Below are 24,773 nucleotides of genomic sequence, written 5' to 3' on the forward strand. Positions count from 1 at the left end.
TCATTAAAGATGGACATATTCGACGACGTTAGCGCCAACACAACATCCCCTACCATCCTGCAGGACTTTGTGCTGTCCGAAACATCATCCTAGGTCATGGCAAGTTTCAGAAGCCAGTGCTGCACTGCTCCATTTTCTCAGTCATAGTGCTGCTCCTCCACGCTTTCGCCTACCGCGTCATCGGCCGGGCCAACAGCCCGACAACCTGCGCGATTTCTTAGTTCAGAAGTGGAAGAACGCTGTGATTTCTGGGCTGGCTGATGGAAGCTATGCAGCAAGTGCATTATCTACGACCTGCCGGTTCCGGTAGGATTCTCTGCTTTATTAATAAGGTCGCGCCTATATTGCCGGTAACCGGCATACTATCCCGGAAAAGAAGTTGCCGGCAGTTTTCTTCTATTGGCTGCCCATTACCATGTGACTTATCTGCCGGCACATTTCTGGTGAGCCTGTTATGTCAGCCTGCTGTATTTTTAGCTTTAAGCCGTCATTTAGCTATTTTCGCTCTCCAACATTTCGAAACAGTGATCACCATTGTCAAGGATAGTCAAAGACCTGAGCTTTCCCAACTGAATCTAACCTAACGTAACGTAACCTAACCTAACCTAACCTAACCTAACGAGTCTCACAGGCATTCTACAGACAGTATGCCGCTGGCTCGCAGTACCGCTTGTTTCAAGTGTGCTTCATGTCGTGAGACGAAATTCTCTGAGGTGGACAATATTACACCTAGGTAGCGGTACTCCCCTATCCTGGGCAGCTCCTCGCAGTTCGGCAGCACCAGACCGGCCTCGGCACACTCCCCAGAGAACGTCACTTGAAACCCTCCTATAAAAAAGAACTGCCGGCACCCTGTCTGTCGATATACTCTGCCGGATGCCGGCAATATAGACACTACCTATTCATAAACCTACACCAAGAGCAACCCACTTCTCCCAGATGATTATTTTTTGCCATGAAACCGATTCTGCGTTCTTTTTATCAATTATTTTTTAAAGGGCCCCTAAACAACCACCGAAAGCATTAAAAAATGCTTTATTTTCTCCCAGCTAGCGTTTCCAGTTTTCGTGGCACAATACGTAACGTCAGGGGCTCATTCGCGTGACATCAGGATAAAATAAGCTCTCGATTGTTCGATATACGAAAGACATCTGTTGTGAATTTACACTTACTCTACTTTGCCATGCTGTCGCATGCCCATTCTCCCTTGTCTTACATGAATACAGTGTGCGATAAACTGACTTCACCGTCACTTCGAAATTCGCAGCCTTTTCCAATTAAATGTTTTAAAAGGGCCATGACCTAGTCACCCAAATGTTAGCTGTTTTCAGCGAAAAGTAAATGTAGATCGTCTAGTATAAACACACGTACATGGAAAAAACGCACTGCAAAATAATATTTCAGTAAAAAGAATCACGGCATATCCATGGAGTAAATGATGATGAGTGGGGTGAAGTGTCCGTACGTCCACCCGTGCTTCTGTCTGTCCATTCGTCCACGCTTCCATCTATCCGTGCGTCCATCCATGCATCCTTCGTGCGTCCGTCCACCCGCCCGTCCGTGCGTGCGTCCATCTGTCTGTCTGTGCGTCCGTTCGTCCATATGTCTGTCTGTTTGTCTGTCCGTCCATTCGTTTCCATCTGTCTGTCTGTCTGTCTGTCTGTCTTTCTGTGTCCATCCGTGCGTGCGGCCATCCATCCGTGTGTCCATCCGTCCGTGCATGCGTCCGATCGCGTTCGAGAATGCAGATGGCGCGCGGGTAACACCGACGAGACACGAGGCAAGGAAGCCAAGGGCAAGCGTCTTCTCGCCTCCATCGAAAATACACCCGCCGCAGCCGAGGTTCAATCCCGCGACCTGCAGCTGAAAACCATAGCCACTAGACCATTGCGGCGGGGCTAAGGCTACGTATAGTAACCAAATAGATTCGTTACATGTTTCTCACTAAATGTTTTTGAGTTTAAGACAAGTCATCTTCTCTTAATCTTAGTGACGATGAAACGTGTTTATTTAAAGGACGGGGAAAGGAGAATGGTTGACAATGCATGCCAGGTACGGGATTACCGACTCCCCCCCCCCCCTGTCCTTATCATCTAAATTGGTCCATCATACCTTTACACAGTAATATTTTGCCACGATGAGGGCTGTCGTGGTCTGCTGGTGTTGAATTAAAAGGGCTGTTTACTTCAAATATTTGGTCCCACAAAGCCGGCCACCAATGGCATGTTGATGGTCAATACACGTCATAGTTTCATTTTATTATTGCAATAATTTCGAACCTAGTTCTCTTTAGAGCTTGTTCTGAAGGATGGGGGGGGGGGGGAAGGAGGCTGCACTGAAACATGTTCCGACTGATTCGTAACTAATTAAGAAGAAGCATACTTTCGTTGCAGACTACCTCGGTAAAATTAAGTCTCTACAGCATTAGTAAAATGTCTTGTTCAACGAGTTTGTTCATGGCATGTGAAGAAGAAACCGTAGCTCAAAACGAACAAGCACTACACAAGCATCGCCAGTCCCGAGTTCGTGTGTCGTCGTTCGTTTTACGCTACGGTTTTTCTTCGAGAGTCTCCACCAAACCGTCCGTCTACGCAATGGCCGCTGTCAGACAACCATTCGCATGAGCAGTTCGGAGACTCGCTCCTTGTTGAAGGACGTCACCACGCGCACGGTTCGCTTCACGTCGGGCAGCAGGTCCGGCGTCCAGGCGTGCACCAGCTGACCCCTGGTGTGCGTGCCGCTCAGCTCGACGGCCACGCGTCGCTCTTCGAGCGCCGAGGCGACCGAGTCCGGCGCCAGCACCGCGGCCACCACCAGCGCGTCGCCCACCTCGTAGCCCGAAGAGCCGCTCTTGTCGTAGTAGCCCAGGCTGAAGCGGGTGATGGCACGTACGAAGCGAGACTTGGCCGTGTCCTGGCGCGTCATCATGGAGTACACCTCCTGCTCCAAGAGAAGTTTGCAGGAAAGAGAGAGAGAACTAATAAAGTAAGGCCCCCTGTTTACTGTGGGCAGAGGCCCTCGTCCAGGACCCCACTGGCTGATGCGGGCTTGCCGGGCCTGGACAAGAGTCACCAACTGGCTTGCCAAGTCCAGTTTGGCGGGTTGCGCCTCCCACCACTAATTCATAGTTAATGTAGGCTAGAGTGCATATCGCAGCCTTTGCCGTAAAATGAGAACAGAGGGTGCTTGAGTAGCTTTGATGCAGAATTATTCATTTGCAGTCTGACGGAAATCCAGTTATGATCACGCATGATTAGTTAAAGTAAGCTTACCAAGTGTTTTCAAAAAAGGAAAAGTAAAACAAAAAAACTAAATTTTTTGGTTCCTTATAACACGTAAGCACTAAATATCCACTGAATTTCTGGCAAGCATAGCGAATATGGCGCAGTGTGACTGTCAGTCGTATGTTGACCTTCCTAAATCATCATAATAAATGTGCTATTCATCCCTGTGACAATTAGAACAATAATGGGAACAAATTAATTTTAGGCTTGTGCCTGCAACAGAACGACAGCACTCACACCAAGTAAATTACTGTTCACGTTTTTCTCACCTCCTTTTTTCTCAGTCTCACCGTTCGAGGCGAGAACCCTTTAAGAAATACTGTTTTAAAGACCCCTGGGGTATGAACAGATGAGTAAAACAAGCGATTTCGATTTTTGTTGGCAAATCACCGGTCCGCACACCGTTGGTGACAGATGTATGAACTACCAGTGCCTCCTCTATTTTATCAATGCCAGCCAGATGCGCCCGATCCAGCCGTTCACCACCGTTTTCTCTAGCCCTTTCCTGCTCTCGCCCATCACTTGCATTTCGCCTGTGCTTTGCGGTCATGGGAGAGAGAGCCCATCATATAGCGCCTCACGATGGAAATCATATAAAGTAATTTTTCGTTCAGTTGCGTACAGATCCGTGGCGTGGCATCTTACATTCCTCGTGTTTAGTGTGCCTCGATGCCGGTTCCTCCGCTCAGAGTGAAGACATCTGCGGGCGGCCGCCATTTTCACTCCCGCTGCGTACAGATTTTGTTCTTGCGTGTAGTGGTCCACTATAGCTTAACGCGAATGATTTTAGCTCTGACGAACTCAACGTCTAGCCAATACTAACCGAAAAAAAGCCGGCACGTTAGCCCTTTAGCTTGGCGAAATGCTGCAGGCACTACAATGGCGGATGGAGCAGTACAAAAGGTGGCAGCACCCTGAGCGGGGGCGCGCGCATCGAGGCACCCTACTCGTGTTCAACACGTTGGCTGTCGCACTGGCTCTGTAAAAGATGCGGTGTTTTGAGATAGCGCGTCACCGTTCGCGGCGGGCAACCAATGGGGAAGCGTCACTGCAAAGCTACTGCATGCGCTCACTTGAAGAGCGCTGCGATGCAGCGGCGGCATCGCTTCGAGCCACAAGCAAGGAGCCCGAAAGAACAAATCTGACGGGCGTATGATGTTGTTGGGGGGAAACACGTCATCGCATCTACGGGGGAAAGCGCTCAGACGCACGCGTGACGAGAGCAGCGCTACCTAAAGTTACTTTATATGCTACACAAAGGTAGCATATACGGCGACTCAAGCGCTACCCTTCATGTCGCGCCTCATCGCGACCACTCCCTGAACTAAGGCGGACCAACGGCTCCCGTTGAGAAGCGCGCGTTTGCACTGGCATTGAAAGAAATAAAGTAGGCACTGGTACTACATACATTATCAACGTTGAAAGGTTGGTACAAGTGGCCGGTTGCCGGAGCGGCAAGATTGCAGTACGCAGCGCTGCGTCTTTCCCGAGCCCACCGCTATGGACAGTGCCCACCCATTCCATTTTCCTACGAAGAGGTGGCCAGCGGAACGCACTCCAACAAGCAGCTTTTTCCAGGCAACTGCAATAAAGATACGGGGAATCGCAACATCCGCGATAGAATAAAAAAAAACGAAAAGAGATATTGTGTGCATAGCCACATCTACCGATATGCAATGAACAAGTGTTTTTTTTTTTATTGTGGGCTTTCAGATGAGCCAAAGCAATATGAGCTGCTTGCCGCCGGTCTGTAGGCCACCCCTGCTGCTTCGGAAAATGGAATGTGTTTTGCCATGCAGTCTCGCTATCGTAAAAAAAAAAAAAAACGCAGAGCCGCGTGTCGTAATTTTGCGACTCCGGCCCCCGATCACTTGAGCTCATCTTTTTCCGTTGAGACTGTACAACGTCATTCCCATATGTCTTTGTGTACTATCCGTGCCGCACTCGCTCAGCTTCGAAGCAGTCAGGCTCACCCAAGGAATAGGCGACTTGACCACTGCCTCCCATGGAACGATCGTGATGGGGCACTGGGCCCCCGTGAGCACAACGTTGGCGGCCTCGGGGTCCGTTTTGAAGTTGTACTCGGCACCGGGGAGCACGTTTCCACGACCTGCAGAAGCGTCGGTGCATCAACTGTTTTTTTATACCCCTGTCACACGCAGCAACTTAAGCGCACTTTCAGCGAATACACTTAGCCGCGAGTGTCATGTGCGCGCTGTCACACGGGCAAGTTTAGTGTCACTCGCTGCAAAGTAGACTTGTCGGCAAGTGCGTTCCCCAACCTCACTTCCCTACGACGGCTGCGATGAAGTGTGTAGCCTCGGTACCAGTGGCTTGTACAGAAAAACGCTGTTGCCTAAAGCGGCGCTCATACTGTGGCTGTGTTCCAATTCTAAGACAGCACGTAGACAGTTCACGCAGACTGCTTTAAAAGACCGTACCAAGCCCATGCTGTCCGAAAATTGGAACACGTTTAGACAGGTTTTACGCGACGATGCGTCATCTCGCGTCGAGAAGAAAAAAGCTAAAAGAAACAAACGTAATAGTCGTAATTTCTGGCTTATTTCGTGTTAAAATCAAAAACAAATACACGTTCCTCACATCGAGCGTCTGGGAAAGCGTCTGCTTGTGTGCAGACGGCCATTCTGGCGAGATTTGATCTATCTGAGCGATTCGCTGAGCTGCCATCTTGTTTAAACCACAAAGTAGCCTGCATCGTATTTATCTACGATGCGGTCTTCTCGGAGCTGTCTACTTTGCCGGTTACGTGAGAATTGGAATGGGACTTAAGATGGCCGCCGTCCATTTAGCTGTCTATCTAGCCGTCTACGGTGATGATTGGAACACAGCTTATATTTAAACCATTGTTTTTGTTATGATAGAGACTATTATGTATAAAACGAGTCATAAAATACAATAATAACCTCGCTACTTGCACTGTCGGGCGGTTTGCGGCCCCGTCTGCTAGGGAGATGCGGCAGCACATGCACAGCAATGGCTGTCTCCGTCGCGTTGTTTACATCTAGGTACACTTGCACATGTGTAAGTGAGTGGTTCTCTGATCATTTAAGATGGCATGCGCCACAGGTGCTACTTCCACGAAGACAACGTGGTCCGACGATGAGGCACAGGCGCAAAAATAACAAATATACGTTGTGCTACAAATCCACGAATCGCCACTGCCATCATTTGCAAAGTACACTTCACTTTTTTTGTGTAGAAGCGAACCACCAAAGTGACATTTCGTGAGCGTAAGTACACTCGCTCTTAAGTGCACTTAAGTTGCCACGTGTTACAGGGGTATAGTCACTCGTCCTCTTTCGCGAGGTTTGTGATCCTCCGTTTTACGATTGTTTAGAGCTGAAATAGGATGCAAAAAGACAGTTTCACCGCAAGGTAAAGCTGTGCCTTTTCGTCTCCCAAACTCGGCCAGGGGGCGTTGCACCGCACGAGAGGAGCAGGAAACGGTTGAACATTTGATAATGTTCTCTAAAGGCTCCGCCCTATAGTTGCAGATAATGGCGTCGAATTTTTCAAAGCATTGGGGTTTAGTGACAGTGAAGGCAAAATAGACTTTAAACGGGTAGAAATAACCAGGAGGAGGCTAATTGATTGGTGGCTACAATCGAGGCGCGAGTGAAATTCAATGCTTAAACACACAGTGATAGTACTTAACTTTATGGCTATAGGTGCCGTGAGCCACCACCCGATCTAAAGGGCACAGCCGGATACATCCATCCATCCATCCTTCGCCGCAAAACCGGTCGTTCGGTACTCTGCTCCCGCCTTCTGCCTGCACTATCTCAGCACGCTTACGTGCTCTGCACGCGCTGTTATCTGGTCGCCCTTCACGCGCAGCGTCATCTGTGACTTGCTCCGAAGGTTTAAAAAGGTTATAAAACCGTTTTCACGGTGAGCATATTATAACCGAGAGCGATTCATTCACAACCTTTGCGGGACCAATCAAACACGATGTCTTTGAGCGAGTGCTATGTGAAAGTCGACCGTGAACAGCTGCACTTATATTACATTAAAAGTGAGGTGATGGCGTGAATTTTATATGTATGTTACCAAAAAACACGCATTTGCTGAGGCATTCATGTCTTCTCGGAGCTGTCGGCAGACTACCTCCTCGCTTTCGCATGCATTTGTATATAGCGTTCAGGTTTCTATTGATTGAAGGTCAAGTTTGTCTTGCGGCCTTCAATTTAGTAGGAGGTCAGTGTGAAGAAACTGAATTTACGTTTGCCCTGTTCAGTCCCAGGCACCATTTAATGCGGTGTGTTCCGTTTCATAAGAGTTCCCCTTTTGCCGAGGTTTTCATCGGATGTTAACAAGGTCGTATCGTAAGTTCGATGACAATTTTGATTTTTTGCATCTTTTAAAAGTGTGATGATGCGCACAAAAAAAAGTATTTTATGTCCACATGCGTGTTTCTTGCAGCACATATTCCATTTTTGGATAATATCCACGCCTGATCACGCAGCGTGTTCACTGTTTCGAATGTGTTTTTGTGTTCACAGCTAACTTGGTCGTCGTCATATCAGTTATATGACACAATACCCACTAGAATCGAGCATGTTTTTAGTTACGCCTAGATTTGGCCCTGATAGCCACGTAAAATTTCGCGAAGCCATCGAAAATTTTACACCTGCCTTGGTTCTTTTTCAACTCGTTTTCACAGCGGCAGCTGTTTATCACCCGTGGCTCGGGCGCATGGAAGGGCATAATATTTTACGTGACAAAACTATCAAATCATTAGGAGGCACGCCGTGGATTGAGACTACAGATTGATTCCGGCCACCTGAGGTTTTCTTTCTTTTTTAACGTGCTCCTGAATCTATTTAAAGTGTATACGGCGCGACGATAACGGACAGAGAGTGCACACACACCGAGTGTCACTTCTGTTTACATTGAGCGTCATACCACCGTGTACGCTTGAAATATACCACATCAACACGCCCTGTCTGTCATTCTTGAAGCAAAATCTGAGTGCACTGTTACGGCGTATCGCTCCCGTGGAAATGCGGCTGGCGTATGCGGGAATCAAACTCATGACTTCGATCCTAGCATCACAACACCTCATCATGCTAACTTATCGGTGGGCGTTGCTTGCAAGACACCTGTTCGTATAAAAGATCAGCGCGAACCCACAGCACAAATCTGTTTACACTGAGTGGCGACGAGAAGTCTACAGCCGTCAGCTAAATAAAAAGGGCTCACACGGTATTTTAAGTGTATTAGGCTAGCAAAGTCCACGCTTTCGCACTACGCTTGGTTGTCTCGGAAAGCCAGAGCCGCCAATCGCGAAATGTACAGTGGTTGTCTATTTGCTGTAGTTTGTTTACAAGCACGCTTCTTTCATTATGAGTCCGGTCTTCGCGTTTTTTAGTTAATTAATAGTTTTTAGTACTGCGCACGACAGAAAAAAATTCAAAGTAACGAGACCGCGGAGTATCGGCGAACTGCCATAATACACTCTTGACGCCTTTGCTTCTCGCACTGCTTGCACTGTAAACGGTAGAACTTGACGGACACTTTGCAGGTCTTCGTCCTGTTTAAACTTTTGTAGCAGCTAACAATGCAGCAGTAGTGCTTGCCTACTTTCCAGAATGACGAAGAAGCGCTGCCCGTAGCGTGCCAAATGCGAGATAAGCGCTCCAAGGAACACGTTTTCCGCGCGCGCAAAGTGAAAACCCTGCAAGCGAGGCCATTCCGAGCAACCGGAACTTTGCCCTCTTTCCGCTAGGGAGGTGAACGGCGCTGCGCCAGCTTGAACCCGTACGCCCTATAGATTGGAACGTTATGCGAACCAAGGCTACCAACTAACTCAGCGTCCAATGTGGTCTAACTCAACACAGCGCTGGCGTAAGGGAAAGCGGCCACTGCAGCGAGTGAGGCGACTTACGTGCTGTTTGTCGCTTGAGCATTAAGTGAGCAGTGAGAACACAACGCGTACAAAGGTACCAGCCATCTGCTAATCTTTGTCAATACAGGGCACGTGCAGGTGGAATCGATTCGATCTGGTCTAACTCAACAAAGCGCTGGCGTAAGGGAAAGCGGCCGCTGCAGCGAGTGAGGCGACTTCCGTGCTGTTTGTCGCTTGAGCATTAAGTGAGCAGTGAGAACACAACGCGTACAAAGGTACCAGCCATCTGCTAATCTTTCTCAATACAGGGCACGTGCAGGTGGAATCGATTCGAACATGGTCCCCACCTTCGACGTTTCCTCCGAGGATGAATATTTCCTTCAGGTTCGCCCCGAATCGGGGATCCAACGTAAGCGCCAGAGCCGCGTTGGTCAACGGGCCCAGCAGCAACAGCGTGATCTGGCCAGGGTCTGTACGTGCCATTGCGATTAGCTTCTCGGCGGCGTGCACGGGCCTGCAAAAGTTAGTAGTAATACAAATGACAATAATAATTGTTGGGTTTTTACGTTTCGAAACGACTGTTTGATTATGAGGGGTGCCATATAGATGGCTTGCACTGACATCACTGAAACAGCCACGTTGGCGGACAAACATTGTGTGACGAAAACTGTGAAGTAACGTTAGTGCTATCAGTACATCACATGTTGGTTATTTCGCTATTCGTGCACCATGGCCTGATAACGTTCTGCAGTGACGACGTTATCACACTCGAGCAGGTTAATCAGCCCGTGATTATACTGCCTTGACGACATCTAAGCCACGATGTTTGGGTCTTGTTGTGCATCCATGGATGGATGGATGGATGGATATGGCTGTACCCTTTAGATCGGGCGGCGGCTAACGCCACCTAGCCGTAATACTCAGTAAACTAACCATTAAATTTATCTTTTTTTTCCCTTTTAATAGTGACGTTGACGATTCGTACCTTGCAGTGAAGGGTTTGATTTTCACTCGTGCCTTGACTTTAGCCACCAATCAGATAACCTCCTTCTAGTTAAGTCTACCCGCTTAAAGTCTATTTTGCCCTCCCTGTCCCTAAACCCCAGTGCTTCGAAAAACTGCGCCATCATCCTGAACTATAGGGTGAAGCCCTTTACAGAACTTTAGCAAGTGTTCGGCAGTTTCCTCCTCCTCTCCACATGCACTGCATACCGTGTCTACCCCTTCGTATTTGGCCCGACATGTCTTGGTTCGCAATACTCCCGTCCTGGCCTCAAACAGTAGAGAACTACCAAGATTGCCATGGTGTCACGTGCAAGCGGCCTATAGCGGAGGGCTTCGGAAACTATGACCACCTAGCGTTTTTTTTTTATGTGCACATTGATCTATGTGAACATGACTTGGAATTTCACCTCCATCGAAACGCGGCCGCCATGGCCGGGGTTCGATCACGCGACCTTGCAACAGTTATCGACGCTGGATTGCACCCTTCCTGCTTTCAATGTTTTTGAGCTCGCGAGGTCATTAAAGGGCCGCTAAATACCACCCGAAAGACACACACACAAAACATAAAAAGCGCGTCATTCTCTCCTGGCGTTTCTCGTCTTTTCGGCGCATTTCGTGCCGCCAAAAAAGGGCGAATCACGTGGCGTATAACTAGGCTAGTAATTGCCGATTGGTCCATATACGACATACATCCGTTGTGAGTCGTCTTCTACCCTGCTTCGCCATGCAATCACCCACCCGTTCTTCCTTGTCTCGAACGAATAGCGTGCGTGACCAACTGCATGATTTCCCTTCGTCTTGTGCGTTCACAACATCTCAAACGGAGGTAACAGAGTGTCGCCAACAAGCACGAAATCCTTATACGCTCAATGAACGCTTAATGCTGACACTGCACGCGTACTTTAGTAAGGAATAGGTGGGGAGGTGCGGATATCACCTCTATAGACGGTTTCAAGATTGCCAGCGTTGTGCGCCAAAAGAACTTCCGGTCACCTGATTTACCTGCTCGTAGCGTCGAAACTGAAAGGACTGATTTATTGATGTGTGGGGTTTCACGTCTCAAAACCACCATATGATTATGAGAGACGCCGTAGTAAAGGGCTCCGGAAATTTCGACCACCTCGGTTTCGTTAACGTGCACCCAAATCTGAGCACATGGGCCTATACAGCATTTTCACCTCCACCGAAAATGCAGCCGCCGCAGCCGGGATTCGATTACGCGACCTGCGGGTCAGCAGCCGAATACCTTAGTGACTAGGCCACCACGGCGGGCGAAACTAAAAGGACGTTTTCGCGTTTTTTTTTAAGTGTAAACAAGGTCAATTATTAGTTTTTCAGACAAAGAGAACGTGCGTAATATTCAAGACAATTTCTCGTAGCTTTTATGAAGCTCAAAAGAACATTTATTTGAACATATTTTGCCAAATTAAGGAAGAGAAGTGTAGAAAATCTGCGGTCTATTTTCTAACGCTCTTATTGCCCCCAATGCTATTCAGGCACATCGGTGGACGAAACCGGATGTCATCAAGGATCTGCGTTTGTCAACTGTGAAAGGGTCTATAAAGGAAGAGTGGTCAATGCGAAAAAAAAATTAACAGCACATCCACGGAGTGAATGATGATGAATGGCGATTGAAGCATGCATCTATCTATCTATCTATCTATCTATCTATCTATCTATCTATCTATCTATCTATCTATCTATCTATCTATCTATCTGTCTGTCTGTCTGTCTGTCTGTCTGTCTGTCTGTCTGTCTGTCTGTCTGTCTGTCTGTCTGTCTGTCTGTCTGTCTGTCTGTCTGTGTCTGTCTGTGTCTGTCTGTGTCTGTCTGTCTGTCTGTCTGTCTGTCTGTCTGTCTGTCTGTCTGTCTGTCTGTGATGGTCACTTTGCTCCACTCACCATCATTCATTCGAAGGACATGCTGTGAATTTCTCTACGAAAACTACTGACGGCGTCTAGTGATACCAAGGACATATACGCACAACGCCACCTAATGAGCGATTATTAATCTAACTAGACATGGCTACTACTGCAACATACTAGTACTGCGAGAGAACGGCCCCCATCATAAGGAGCTTCGCGCGTAATATAGACCACACTCTTATTTCAAATCGGAGCTATTACGTGCATGTTTACATCACCATTACTCGGACAAATGCTTCCTTACCGAAGCATATTGTAGTATATCGGTGTTTTGTGATCAGTGGTGTCACTTAGCGGTGTATCTTTGTCTATTCTGTACTGAAGACAAGGTGTCCGACGAGTGGATCATACCTCCTTGTGGGGGGGTGGGGGGGATTTCATACATGTGTCTGCGTGTGTGCTTGTAGATCTGTCTTCGCCGGAAATGTTTGGTTTCCCCCTATAGCGTGCTGTGTGAAGTCTACCGTATATACTTGCACAATTGACCTTTTTCACGACAGGTACAGCGCCCTTCGCGGCGAGAGCCAAAAGCAAATTTGGTGGCTTTCCGGTCAACGCGACTGCGTCTCAGCTTGCGCGTTCCTTTGCACCCATCGCCTCCGAGATGGCGTGCCGACAGGTTTCGGAGGCCACGACGAGCCACCAAATTTTGTTTCGGGGTGGCGCCGTTGAAGTGTTCCCGGTGCTCATGCGCAGACAGCGCCCGTGAAAAAGGTCCATTCCAACACGCTTGACTAGCTTTTGCCTTCCGAATCGGCATGGAAGACAGTGCTGCTTGCGGTCATTGCGGCAGCGATGAAACGATAGAGCACGTTCTCTGTCACTGCCCTCGTTACAGCGTGCAAAGACGGCAACTAGCTGCTGCGTTAGCTCGCCTTGACGACAGACCTTTGTCTGAACAATCAGTGCTGGAAAGACGACATGATTTGTGTGCTCACAGAAAATCAGTGAAGGCCTTACTGAACTTTTTGCGTGGCAGCGGCCTATTGTATAGACTGTAGCACCCCAGCTCCCCCCCCCCCTTTTTTTTTGCGCGCGTCTATTTCCCTCTTCGCTTTCTTTCCAATCTTTCTTCCCCATTCCCTCTTCCCCTAGTGCAGGGTAGCAAACCGAATGCTCCATTTTCTGGTTAACCTCCCTGCCTTTCCCTCATTTTATTCTCTCTCTCTCTAGAAGTTAATGATCGTAGTTAGCTTTGACCAAGGTTTGCAAGTGTGTACTTATTGGCTATCGACGTAATACAGGGGTAACCAAAACTTGTGCTAAGGCATTTCTCCCGCACATTGCAGCCCTCGTAAGCGATGAAACATTTTGTATCACCTTCCAGCCACGCTGCCGTCGTCCTCTTCGTCTTCCAGGTCGCCGTCGTCGCTGCAGGCAAATTGGTCCGAGACTCCTCCGAGGCCGTCACAACCGTGGTACTCGTCAGCCAGGTCCAGCGGCTGACTCAACGGCTGCTCGCAGCCACGGTACACCGGTATCTGGCGAGAGATGATTTCGTGTGGGTCACGGATTACGTCCTATTCGATTCACTCGATTAAAGCAAATGCTTTTAGGTACGCGCGTCTGCAAAACGAGTCAGAACGCACGAGCGACGACCGCGATCCTGTAAAACGATAAAACTGCATCGCCGCGCCATCTGACGTCGCGAGTGTGCATGCGCTTCCTATCATTTTCACATACCTTTTTACTCACTTGCAGTTGACTAGGTGATTACGTGTAGCGTTTCGCGGTAGGCGTCGTTTTCCATCTTCAATGCGTGACGCGCTCAATTCTACGGAGGCACAGTGGCGGTGAAATAAATAAATAAATAAATAAATAAATAAATAAATAAATAAATAAATAAATATAAAGGTGTTTAGTGTCGGTTTGTGTTTTGGAGGGCGTGACCGACGCAAACTAAGTCGGTCCTAAAGAGCTTCGCCCCTAAAAGCTGGCATCGACAACAGGATGCAAAACTGCTTTTGCAAGCAGACCGTAATGTTCGTGAAACGTCAATTGTGGTTGTAGTGCTGGCTATCCAATCTTCTAAACAGTACACATACGTACTCATACCATACACAGCCCTCTCGTCGGGTTAACGACAATTATAGTGAAGCGCCGTCCGCTGATGCTCATTAATCTAGCGGTATCCACGGCCACCATCCTGGCTGGCACAAGCGCTACGTATCAGCTTACCGCTTCTGATGTTATAGAAATCATGTTGCTCTTGTCATCGTTACGCAACAGTAAACACGTGACTGTTTAACGCACGCCAGTGCGTATACAATTTTTTCACATTTCTGGAGTCACAAGTTTCGAAACGTTTCGCTCAATAAAAAAATTACAACGCAGTCACCTTTCCTCACATGCTTCACATAACATCGATTCTCAAGGTACATGGTATCTGCCGAATACTGTTTTTTTTTTTCTTTCTCACGTACAAGTCCTTCACTGAAATCTGCAACTCATAACAATCTCCGCTTGAAAATGTTTACGAAACCGCCTTTCCTTGCAAAGAAACGGCCACTCGACGACGGCTGTGGCGATAAGGTGTCAGCGCAATGGGCGATTTCGGGATCCAATTACACCACTCAAGTCCTTCCGTTATCTGCATGCGAGCGTCATCTGGAGAAAAACTTCGGAACTCGCGGTGCGCGCGCGCTGCCTCAAATAAACGGTAAGAGTCGTTACAGCAATACAGCGTTTTGCGAATGTATAACACAGTCGACGTAATCCGAACCAGTGATAACCAGCTAGTTGTAAAGCATGCGTGTGTGTGCTATGTTTATGGAATACTTCACAGAAAAAAAACACCAAGCCTGCGCGGAACGCGCAGCACTGTCACATCGAAAGCTGGAAGAGAGACTTTTCTTAAGGCTTCTTTTACATTCTTTGGGTAACTGCTATAGCAGTTACCCAAAGATACGCAACAACGGGGCTTGTATACAGCACTGTCACATCGAAAGCTGGAAGAGAGACTTTTCTTAAGGCTTCTTTTACATTCTTTGGGTAACTGCTATAGCAGTTACCCAAAGATACGCAACAACGGGGCTTGTATACAGCACTGTCACATCGAAAGCTGGAAGAGAGACATTTCTAAGGGCTTCTTTTACATCATTTGGGTAACTGCTATAGCAGTTACCCAAAGATACGCTACAACGGGGCTTGTGTACAAGCCCCGTTGTACGGTCTCTACTATTCTATAAATAATATTTGTTGTGTAGTATGTCGGCTGTGTCATTTTTCGTCATTCCTCGCGGTACCCGCTACACACTTGCGAGGAATTCGGTGCAGTTTTTCTGTGCTGTGGCTGACTACGATGACGAATTACTCCTATAACGCTACTGTAATAGATTGCAGCCTTCACACTGTGTGACTCCAGGTTACTGATTTGCTGTTTTAAAATGCTGTATAACACACATTAACGCGATTTTTTTTACGAACCTGAGGCCTGTCTAGGGTGAGTTTGCAACGGAGTTTGAAGCTACATTTTTTTTTCTATTTCCGGGGCAGCGGCGGACAACTACGGCACCACGACCCTTGTGATATCACAGAACAGCATTCGGTGTAAAAAAAAGAAAAAAATGAAGGGAGTGTCACGGGAAAATGTTTAAATAATAGCCACTAAAAAATTTACCAGGAGCATGCTGCAAATTGAGGCCACCGTATGAAGAACAAGAGGGGTGGGGGGGGGAGCGGCGTCAGAGTGGGTCGGCTTGTGGACGCTATCTCACCTCTCAGGACTAAAATAAAGTTGTTTGTCTGTCTGTCTATTCACGAGCCCACCAGAAAAGGAAATGAAACAGGAGCATCATGGCCAATGAGCACAGACTCGGGGAGAAGCGGCTTCAGAGGAGATTGTCTTGTGCACGGTAGGGTACATAGTAGAACCTCGGACAGTGGCACGTTTACACCCACGCTGGGGGATGGGCAAAGAATCGGTTAGTTTTCGAAAGAAATTCGTAATTATGAGATTAAATGTCGTCTAGTTAAATATTAAGGAAGTAATAGTGAAACGAAATTCCAAATACTCCCAATAGATGAGTAAAAGCGTATATAGTACTCTGAGCTGGGTAATTGAGAAAAAAATATTTAGAAATTAAAAAAAGACTACTTAGAAAATGGGAGGATCAGTTAGCTCTACGACCTAAATCTACTCGAAGATTTAATAAAATTCGCCAAGGCATCGGCAACCTTTCCGTCACTGTGGCCACGGGACAAAGGCATGAATCCTCGTTTTTTTTTCTTCCATAGAATATTGGAGCACCTGCGCATTGTCATCACAAGGCGAGGTGCAAAGGCTCCACTGTCGTTTTCGTCAATGAGCACTGACCCCGGCGTGCTTCAAAAAAAAAGTACACTTTTCAAGTTATGAGTACTGGCATCGTTTTTCATTTTTAAATGGCTCAGAAAATTTAAAATGAAAGATATACGCCGCAAATTGAATGTTTCGTGAGAATCTACCAGATACCGACGAATTTTAACAATTACGAGAAATAATTTGGTGAAGATCATGAACCCTGATCGGAGATATTTTTGCCGTTCAATGCAGTTCATAGCCGGTTTCATTTATAATCTTTATTGCAATATCACAATGCTTTCCTCTCGCATAAATTTGTGATCTCTCGTTAACCACATGTTTTTAATCCGTATAGGACAGTTACTGCGGATAATCTCTGTAATTTTTGTCGACGCGGCCTCATCAAGTGTGAGGCCACGGGACGGTTTTATGCTCTCCCTTGTGTGCTGTTTGCAGGTTTTATAAAGGCGAAGCTCCTTAAGCCATGCATGCGTCATGCGTCATGCGTCCGCGCGATGTATGTAGTAGTAGTAGTATTAGTAGTAGTCGTCGTCGTAGTAATAGTAAAGTAGCCACCTCCACGGCCGGACTAGAGGAGCGGCACGCGCGCACCCATTCGAATTGAAGAGGAAACGCGCGCACGTTAATCATAATTAAAAATATATTTGTTTCTGAATAAATAACCTACAGAGACGACTATTGATGACTTAATCTTCCATTAAAATTTTCCTTGAATTTGATGCTTACTAAAAATATCACAGCATATCCACGAGGGGAATGATGACGAGTGGGTCGAAGTGGACGGACGGACGCATGGACGGATGCACTAACACACGGACGCACGGATTCACAGATGGACGCGCGGATGCATGGACGGACGGATGAATAGACGCATGGACGTGCGCAGGGACGGACGGACGGGTGTATGCACGGACAGATACAAGAATGAACGAACGCACGAGTGAGCGGATGGACGTATGGACGGATGCATGGACGAACGCAGGGATGGACACACGGGCGGACGAACGGACGCATGGACGAACGCAGGGACAAACCCGTGTACTGACGAATAGAGGCATAGATGGACGCATAGACGTACAGATGAACGGATAGACGGACGGATGGACGGACGCATGGATGGACGGAAGCAAGAACGAACGGACAGACGGAAGCGCGGACGAACTGATTGACGCTTCGCCCCACTCATCATCATTCGCTCCATGAATATGCTGTGATGTTTATTTATTATCATACTACAAGTAACGTCCTCTATATCTTTTGCCTTTTTCAGCGTATATGCATTCCCTTATATGTACAAGTACCGCCCTCTACGGCCGGTTCAAGAACTATCGAGAGGTGGATACATACGATTACGACGAGACGCTCAGCCCACGCCTTAAGGAGCTTCACCCGAAACTAGTAACAGAAGGACGCACTTTGAGCACCATCTGACCAAAAAAGGTGGCTGCGTTAAGCTCGCTGGGCGTAACCTCCTTAGTTTTAGCAAGGTTTAGCGTGGGTTGGGCCGCAGTGCCATGAGCTAGCGGTGGTGAAAGGTAGGAACTAGACACGAAGCGCAGGTCGTAAGAGAATGCGCGCGTGCCGCTCCTCTAGTCCAGCCGTGCCCCCTCTCGTTTAGTCTTTGGAATGTCCACTAGATGGCGGTACTTTTGCATGATGAATACATGATGAAAATATGCGAGATGGTGGTACTTGGAGTGTTCACTAGATGGACACAGGGATGAACAGACGCACGGGTGGACGGATGGACATAGAGACAGATGCATGGATGGACGGACGCATATGGAAGGACGCATGAAAGTATGGAAGCAAGAACAAATGAACGGACGGGTGGAAGCGCGGACGGACTGGCGGATGCTTCGCCCCACTGATCATCATGCACTCCATCGATATCCTGTGATTTTTTAAGTCTTCGTTTATCGGGACAGCGTAGTGCTCTCCCATAGCAGAGTACATCATACTCCGAATCGTCGAGTTTTTGTTTTATTAACACATACCATGTAGCGTGTTGGTTGCTTAACCTTACGTAACGGGAGACGGCTTTATGCTCTCCCATAGTATAGAGTACCAAGTATTTCAAATCGTTGAACACGTTTTTCTATACGCACCGTTGTATCCATCGTATCATGTCCCATTGAGTACATTTGCACATGCATGCCACGTCTGTCATGTACATTGCAGTAATGATGTGTTCGCTACAACATAGTGATGTTTGTCGTGGCACATAGATGTGCCGATGTGTATGTACCCCTGATTACTGAAATGTCATCAAATTTTTGCTTTTTCTACACAGCATAAATAAACTTCCTCAACAATAAAAAGTGTGTACATTCGTGTGCACAGAGACAAATTGGTGTTCTGGAGCCCATTTTGAAACGTGTATACTGATTTTGCTTGTTTTCTTAGTTTTGTTTGTTTATGCACAAGTTATATGTAGAATAAAGCTTTGCATGTGCAATAAAATTTCCCAAGCAAGCGGAGAACATGCTTCGAATTGACAAGAATGTGAAACCGGAACAAAACCGTGCCCATCGCGTGCACATATATCAGAAGGTTGCAAATGTGCAAACGTATGTTTCAAGCGAAACAACATATTTGCAGAGTGCAAGACTACATGTAGTTACGACGTAACTACAGAAGAAGAGATATGCTGATTCCCATTCACCAACTAGCCCAAGCATCTGTCTTTTCAAGCGAAACCCTTATTTGAGTACAAAACTGTCATATCGACCTTCAGATAGGAAGTGACATGGGAGAGAGGGAGGCGTTCTCATATCCTGCCGTGGGGCAGCTTAAAGCTTCTCCGCGGGTTGTCGACGCCTGCTTCAGATAGTTCCCGTTCTGTTCTGCGCATGCCTTTCTCCGCGGAATCAGGAAGAAAAGCTGTCGAACTTAAGACGATCGAGGAGGACACAAAGAAAGCACTTGTCTTTGCGCTCATCTGTTTTAAGTGTTCCTTCTAGTGCTCGTGTTTTTTGCGCGACGTTTTGCCATCTGGTAGGGCACTTTCACTTCTATGACACCAATGCGCTATGAAATTACTACGGGCCTCCATCACACCACACAGTGACCCGAGATGTGATACCGCATGCAGTGCCACGTGCGATAACGTCGGTACGGTCACCAGAAAGGGCACATGTCTGGATGGAAAGTTGAATAAAGGATGCGAAGGAAGTGTAAGGTAGGGAAATGTGTTGGCCTGCAGTTGATGCGCGGAAGTGAAATGTGTTGGCCTGCAGTGGACGCGCGGAGGTCGCTTCCGGGCGCCAACTGCAGGCCAACACATTTTCCTACCTTACACTTCCATCGCATCCTTTATTCAACTTTCCATCCTGACATGTGCCCTTTCTGTAGAGCCGTACTGACGTTATCGCACGTGGCACTGCATGCGGTATCAACGCTCTCCTATATATTCGTACCCTGCAAGACCATGCTGCGTGACGGCAGCCTGGATAGCCAGCGTGCACTCGTCCATCGGGAACGGAACGTGGCAACAGCTATTTAGCCTCTTGACTATAAGGGCCCCGAACAACACCCTCCTAATGTAAAGACTCTTTAACTGCGCTATCGCAGAGACGGAGAAAAAAAGACTGTAGAATGATCGTGCGCAGGCTCTAAACTGAAGGTTTAATAGATGAAAGATGACATAGTATACTGGTCACCTAAAACGAGGTATACGCTGACGTCACAAAATAGCACCTAAAAACGACAATACTCAATTAGCGACTGTCACCGAAGGGTCACTTGTACAACCACGTGTGTTATTCATATGTGCTTATAAAAGCTCCCGAGCGTGACGGTCGCTATGACGTATACGGCGCAGAATCGGGGAAGTTGAGTCCGCACACGTCCATTCTTGCATGTTTTCTTGTTCGTGTTCATTAGCGCGGTTAAAATGCCTCTACTCTGAGTGTTACCCAAGTAGCCCGGCTTTGAAGCTCTGTATATTCTTCCAGGCATATCTACATAGCTTTTCTTTCTCTCTCTCTCTCTTTCTTTGTCAATACTTCTCTTAGCTGTCTTAAACGTAGGATTAGACAGGTGTCTATATATCTTCGTGATACTGTTTACACTACATTAACCCTATCCAAAATTGAATAAACATACTAATCTGAGACCTTTAAAAATGCTTCATTATTGGTAGCATTATTTATTATTGGCCTTTTAAAACCGTGCCATTCGTTGCATCTGTACTGAATACTCACTGTTAGCTGGAGAAAATCATTTTTAAAAAAGTTATATTTTCAAACCTGCTTTCGATAGTACAATTTTAGGATGCTAGCTTTTTTTCCCACTTTGTCATGTAAATCTTATGTGAACAAGATTTCACTGTATGTACCTCGCTTCTGCCGCACACGGCGAGCACCCTTCGGACGTTCTTCACCACGTTCTGCACGGTGGTGTTTCCGGCGACGCAGGTGACGGCCTCCACGGTCGAGTGCAGGCTCAGGGCTAGGATGAGCGCCAGCGCGTCGTCCACGCCACAGTCCACGTCCAGCACCAGGCGACGGTCTCGGACCGCCTGGCCGCTGTCAACGTCGCTCATGGCCACCCCGAGTAACCTTGGCAAGCTGCGGGCGAGACCACATTCACTTGTAAATGATTCTTAGAAGGTCGATTGAGAAGGGCTTGCCTCTTTGCACGACGTGCATGAAATGTCCGCCGCACGATAATACGGACCACGACTCGAGCGAGTGCCGCCATTGCCGTCTGCGCCGTCTGCTGACAAGCCGTTTGCTGTTGAAAGCATTGGCAAACGACTCGCCACTAGACGGCACAGACAGCGATTTCGGCACGCACTGACGTGATCCATGCTATTGTGTGGGGAGTCTGTACTCGTGTACGTAATGGTGCACTGGGTTTTGCGCGCTTGCCTTGGTGACGGGTCATTAAGTATCGTGGTTCTGACTTGTGACCCACGAACGAACGACACCATTACATTCCGCTCAGTAGTAAGTCACTTCTTGGAGATAACTCATGAAACTCTATCGGAATTTGTGCATCAGAAATTGGGACATGTCATTCAGTTGCATTAGTCTTAAATACAAACATCCCGCCACAGGTACAGAGTGCAGATGTATACTCATGTCTTATACAAGTATGTTCCACCATCCAAAGCGGAGGAAGAAATAGGGGGTCATTCTAAGATGCCTGCAAACGCACGTTTTTTATGAACACACAGTTAACCAGTTTAAATAACCGGGTTACGTATAATACGATGATTTATGGGATTTTAGGAACTTGTACATTGTGGATATGAAGTAACTGCAGATTTCAAACATGACTTCTTTTTCCTTAAAAGCGGCGAAAAAAATTACATTGAAGGCGGTAGGCGGCATGGATTATAGACTCAATAAATCGAGAACTAGCAACTGTGGTCCAAGAGCAACATGCCCGTTGCGAGGTCACGAGCTTCGATTCCGTAGGTGACTGCTCCTCATTGCATACACGGGCGGAATTCGAAAAACTCACCGCCGTTTACACAACTCCCTGATGCGAATGCTGAGCTCAGCTTCGTGTAAGGTTAACGACAACTTCGTTTGTAGTTTTGGCTATGCGCATTCGTATAGCAATGTAACATTCGTTACGCATATCCATCGATACTGCCCGTGCTCGAATGCTACGTGCACACCACTCTGTGCATTTCAGGCGTCACCAACCACGCAAAACGCCGACAGTCCCGTTAGAACAAACGAAGCCAGCCGCACTGTATGTTCCAGCCCTGCGTGCACTCGAGCTCCGCTCGAGTTGCCAGCGCGCATGACTGAGGAAGAAAGCGAGGATAGAGGCCGGTGGCTCGCAATGCCGACAAACCTCGCTTTCGCTCTCTTTCGTCCTGGTTCGCTCTAATGGTTAAGCCTACGCCGACAACCAACTCCAACGGTGACGCATCTCAAAGCAGGAACGGGCGCCGAAGAGGACGACTCGCTTGTTGGACTTCGTGCTGAATGGTTGTGTCGTCCGCGAACTCCTGGTGCCGTGCAGCTCTCGCCGAGTGGTGCCCCGTCCTCGGACTCCTTCGACCACGTTCCGATCTTTCGCCTTTCTCAATCTTCACTTCTCACTCTATCCCTTTTAATCCTTCTTTGTCCCAGTCCCTTGTAAACTACTGCCGAAGTGTCGTACTTTGCAGCAGACAGCAGCGGGGCTCACTTTTCCCTTCTGTTCTACTGTTTCGAAACCACTACCACCCCTCCCCCTGCCTAAGAGCTGTGCGCTAAAACACTCGTTAGACCAGCAGTACACGTTAGAAAAACGTCGGGTGCTGGAACGTAATCGTAACAATTCATCCACGCAGAGTTCCATACGAAAGGACCACGCGATTTTCTTTCCTTGTACACTCATAATAATTTAAAATCATGCATAAGTTAGCTTAAAACACTGCCGATAATTTGCCTGCCATATTTTTCTGCACAAAGTGCTGTTTACGTGAATTTATTTTATTGTATTTATTTCAACATACTGCAGCCTCGATGGGTAGCAAACGCCAATATTTCAACCAAAAAAAGTACAATATGCACTGAACACGGGGATAAATGGTTAGTAACATTCAAAATCATATTCGACACGACTTTCCTGTTCCGCACAGTAGCAACAGGACGTTAAAGTATTTCAACCAAACTAACAAGTCAACCTCGCTGGATGTACGTGCACTCACTTACCTGTTAGCGTCACATAAGCAGCTGCTTGCGGAGTGTAGAAGACAGGTCCGCTCTTTGCCTCCGTAGGCAGTCAGAATTACGCACAGTTTCCAGAGGGCCTCCGATAAGAACTCGCAATCAGGCTGGCAGTATATCTACACCAAGTACCACGACGAGGCCTTATCTTGGTCGTATAGAACTCGCTGAGCGAGCCTCGAGATTTAGCGTGTAGGTATACCTGCGTTAACCGCTGGTGATAACAGGTGATCGTGGAGGAGATAGCGGATACCTGAGACGCGAGCCCCCAACCGAATGTGTGGGGGCTTTATTGCAAGCTTGGCTGAGGCTGGTCCTGTCGGGTAGATAGATAAATGGGTTTGCGCGGTGAATAGACGGTGACACCAGCTTTGTATATGTGGTCTTGCGATCGCTGTCGTTCATTAAAGAAAAGTGATGTAGCAGAGCTCACTAAAAAATTGCCAGTTGTGCTATACCCATTGATATCTGCTGTTATATACCTATCAAAAGTGATTACTAGGATGTGGATCTATAAAAAAATGTGTTTAAGGCGTGAGAAATAGGTGGGCAAAACGACGCTGCAGGCCTCCACGATCGAAAGTAAATGTACAATAGATTTTTAAATCAATGCAAATAACTGCGAACGAAAACGCGTTCGATTCGAATCTACGACAGGGAAACAAATACATTTATCGTTTATGATGACAAAAAATGCGCCAACGGTTGAACGTAACCCTGCCATTGTCCTTGATTATGCCGTGTTCGTAGAACATGGTCTCTCCATTCATTCTGCAGCTTGGCAAGTAAGTGCCCGCTCTCCATTTAACACGCTCCTGGGTGTCTCTTTTGGGCATGACTGAAAAGGGCAGAGCAGCAGTAGAGGGATGCCTCCTACTGGCCAAGTCGAATTGCGTAGATCGAATTTGTCCACTGGTGCGGCGAACACATTAAAGAGTAATATACAAACAAACCCTTCTCATTTTTTTATATTCACTCTCCGTTTACTTGACGGCTCTCCACAGTTTCGCATTCACCAACCCGGGGGGGGGGGGGGGGGGGGGGCTCGCGTTTTTTAGAGAGATGGAGCATGCTGGCCGGTGCGACCCGCTCCACTGCCACTAGCGTTTTTTTTTTTTTTTTTTGGGAATTACTTTTGTTAGATGACACTTAACCGCTCACTTCTGCATGACTGTGATAATGCGAGGCACAACGTGCAGCATCGGAAATTAGCACTATGGTAATTCCAAGCCAAACGTGTGTCTGACCTCATTCGAAGCACGAACATGTGACCAATAATTGTGAAATGCTTCGGTCTCACGTTGGCTTCGACCACGGATAACCCACTGCTAAACACAGGGGCCGTACATTTCAGCTTTCGCTGGTTGACCATTTGTACAGAGTGTTAGGTCGTTTGTTTATTTTTGTTTTTTAGTAATAATGCAAATGATCTGTTGCTAATTATAGTTGGTTACAACCTAAGAGTAAATAACCACTCCGCCCCTCGTACTGAAGCACGCCTGTCATTTACCGGTGCAACAGAGCAATGATTGGTTATTTTCGTTCAATCCATAAGCACTTTTTTTTTCGCTGATAACGCAAACATTGTGTATATTATCAATCAAAAGTTCGTTCCTTGTTAAAACATTACGTTTGGCTGAGCAGTGGCGTCAAAATTTTTGATGAAATTCGCCAAGAAGTAAAATTTTTCGACCGAGAACTATCGAAGTG

General features: G+C 47.3%; 1 protein-coding gene across 2 annotated transcripts in view; it reads right to left on the minus strand.

Moving 5' to 3' along the window:
- Positions 1-2,226: 2,226 nt before the first annotated feature.
- The window catches only part of LOC142803626 (nucleoside hydrolase-like), a 23,279-nt gene continuing 732 nt past the window's right edge, over positions 2,227-24,773 (minus strand). Inside the window, exons 1-6 of one of the 2 annotated variants that reach the window (XM_075889042.1) lie at positions 23,049-23,158; positions 20,726-20,957; positions 13,404-13,564; positions 9,501-9,667; positions 5,258-5,394; positions 2,227-2,940 (exon numbers count right to left, since the gene is read on the minus strand). In XM_075889042.1, the coding sequence (XP_075745157.1) occupies positions 2,605-2,940; positions 5,258-5,394; positions 9,501-9,667; positions 13,404-13,564; positions 20,726-20,932 (1,008 nt within the window). In that variant the 5' untranslated portion in view covers positions 20,933-20,957; positions 23,049-23,158 and the 3' untranslated portion in view covers positions 2,227-2,604. Of the gene's footprint in view, positions 2,941-5,257; positions 5,395-9,500; positions 9,668-13,403; positions 13,565-20,725; positions 20,958-23,048; positions 23,159-24,773 lie in introns of those variants that run through there. The other variant, XM_075889041.1, reaches the window with a different exon arrangement.

This window comes from Rhipicephalus microplus, chromosome 3, assembly GCF_043290135.1.
Source record: "Rhipicephalus microplus isolate Deutch F79 chromosome 3, USDA_Rmic, whole genome shotgun sequence".
Lineage (NCBI taxonomy): Eukaryota > Metazoa > Arthropoda > Arachnida > Ixodida > Ixodidae > Rhipicephalus > Rhipicephalus microplus.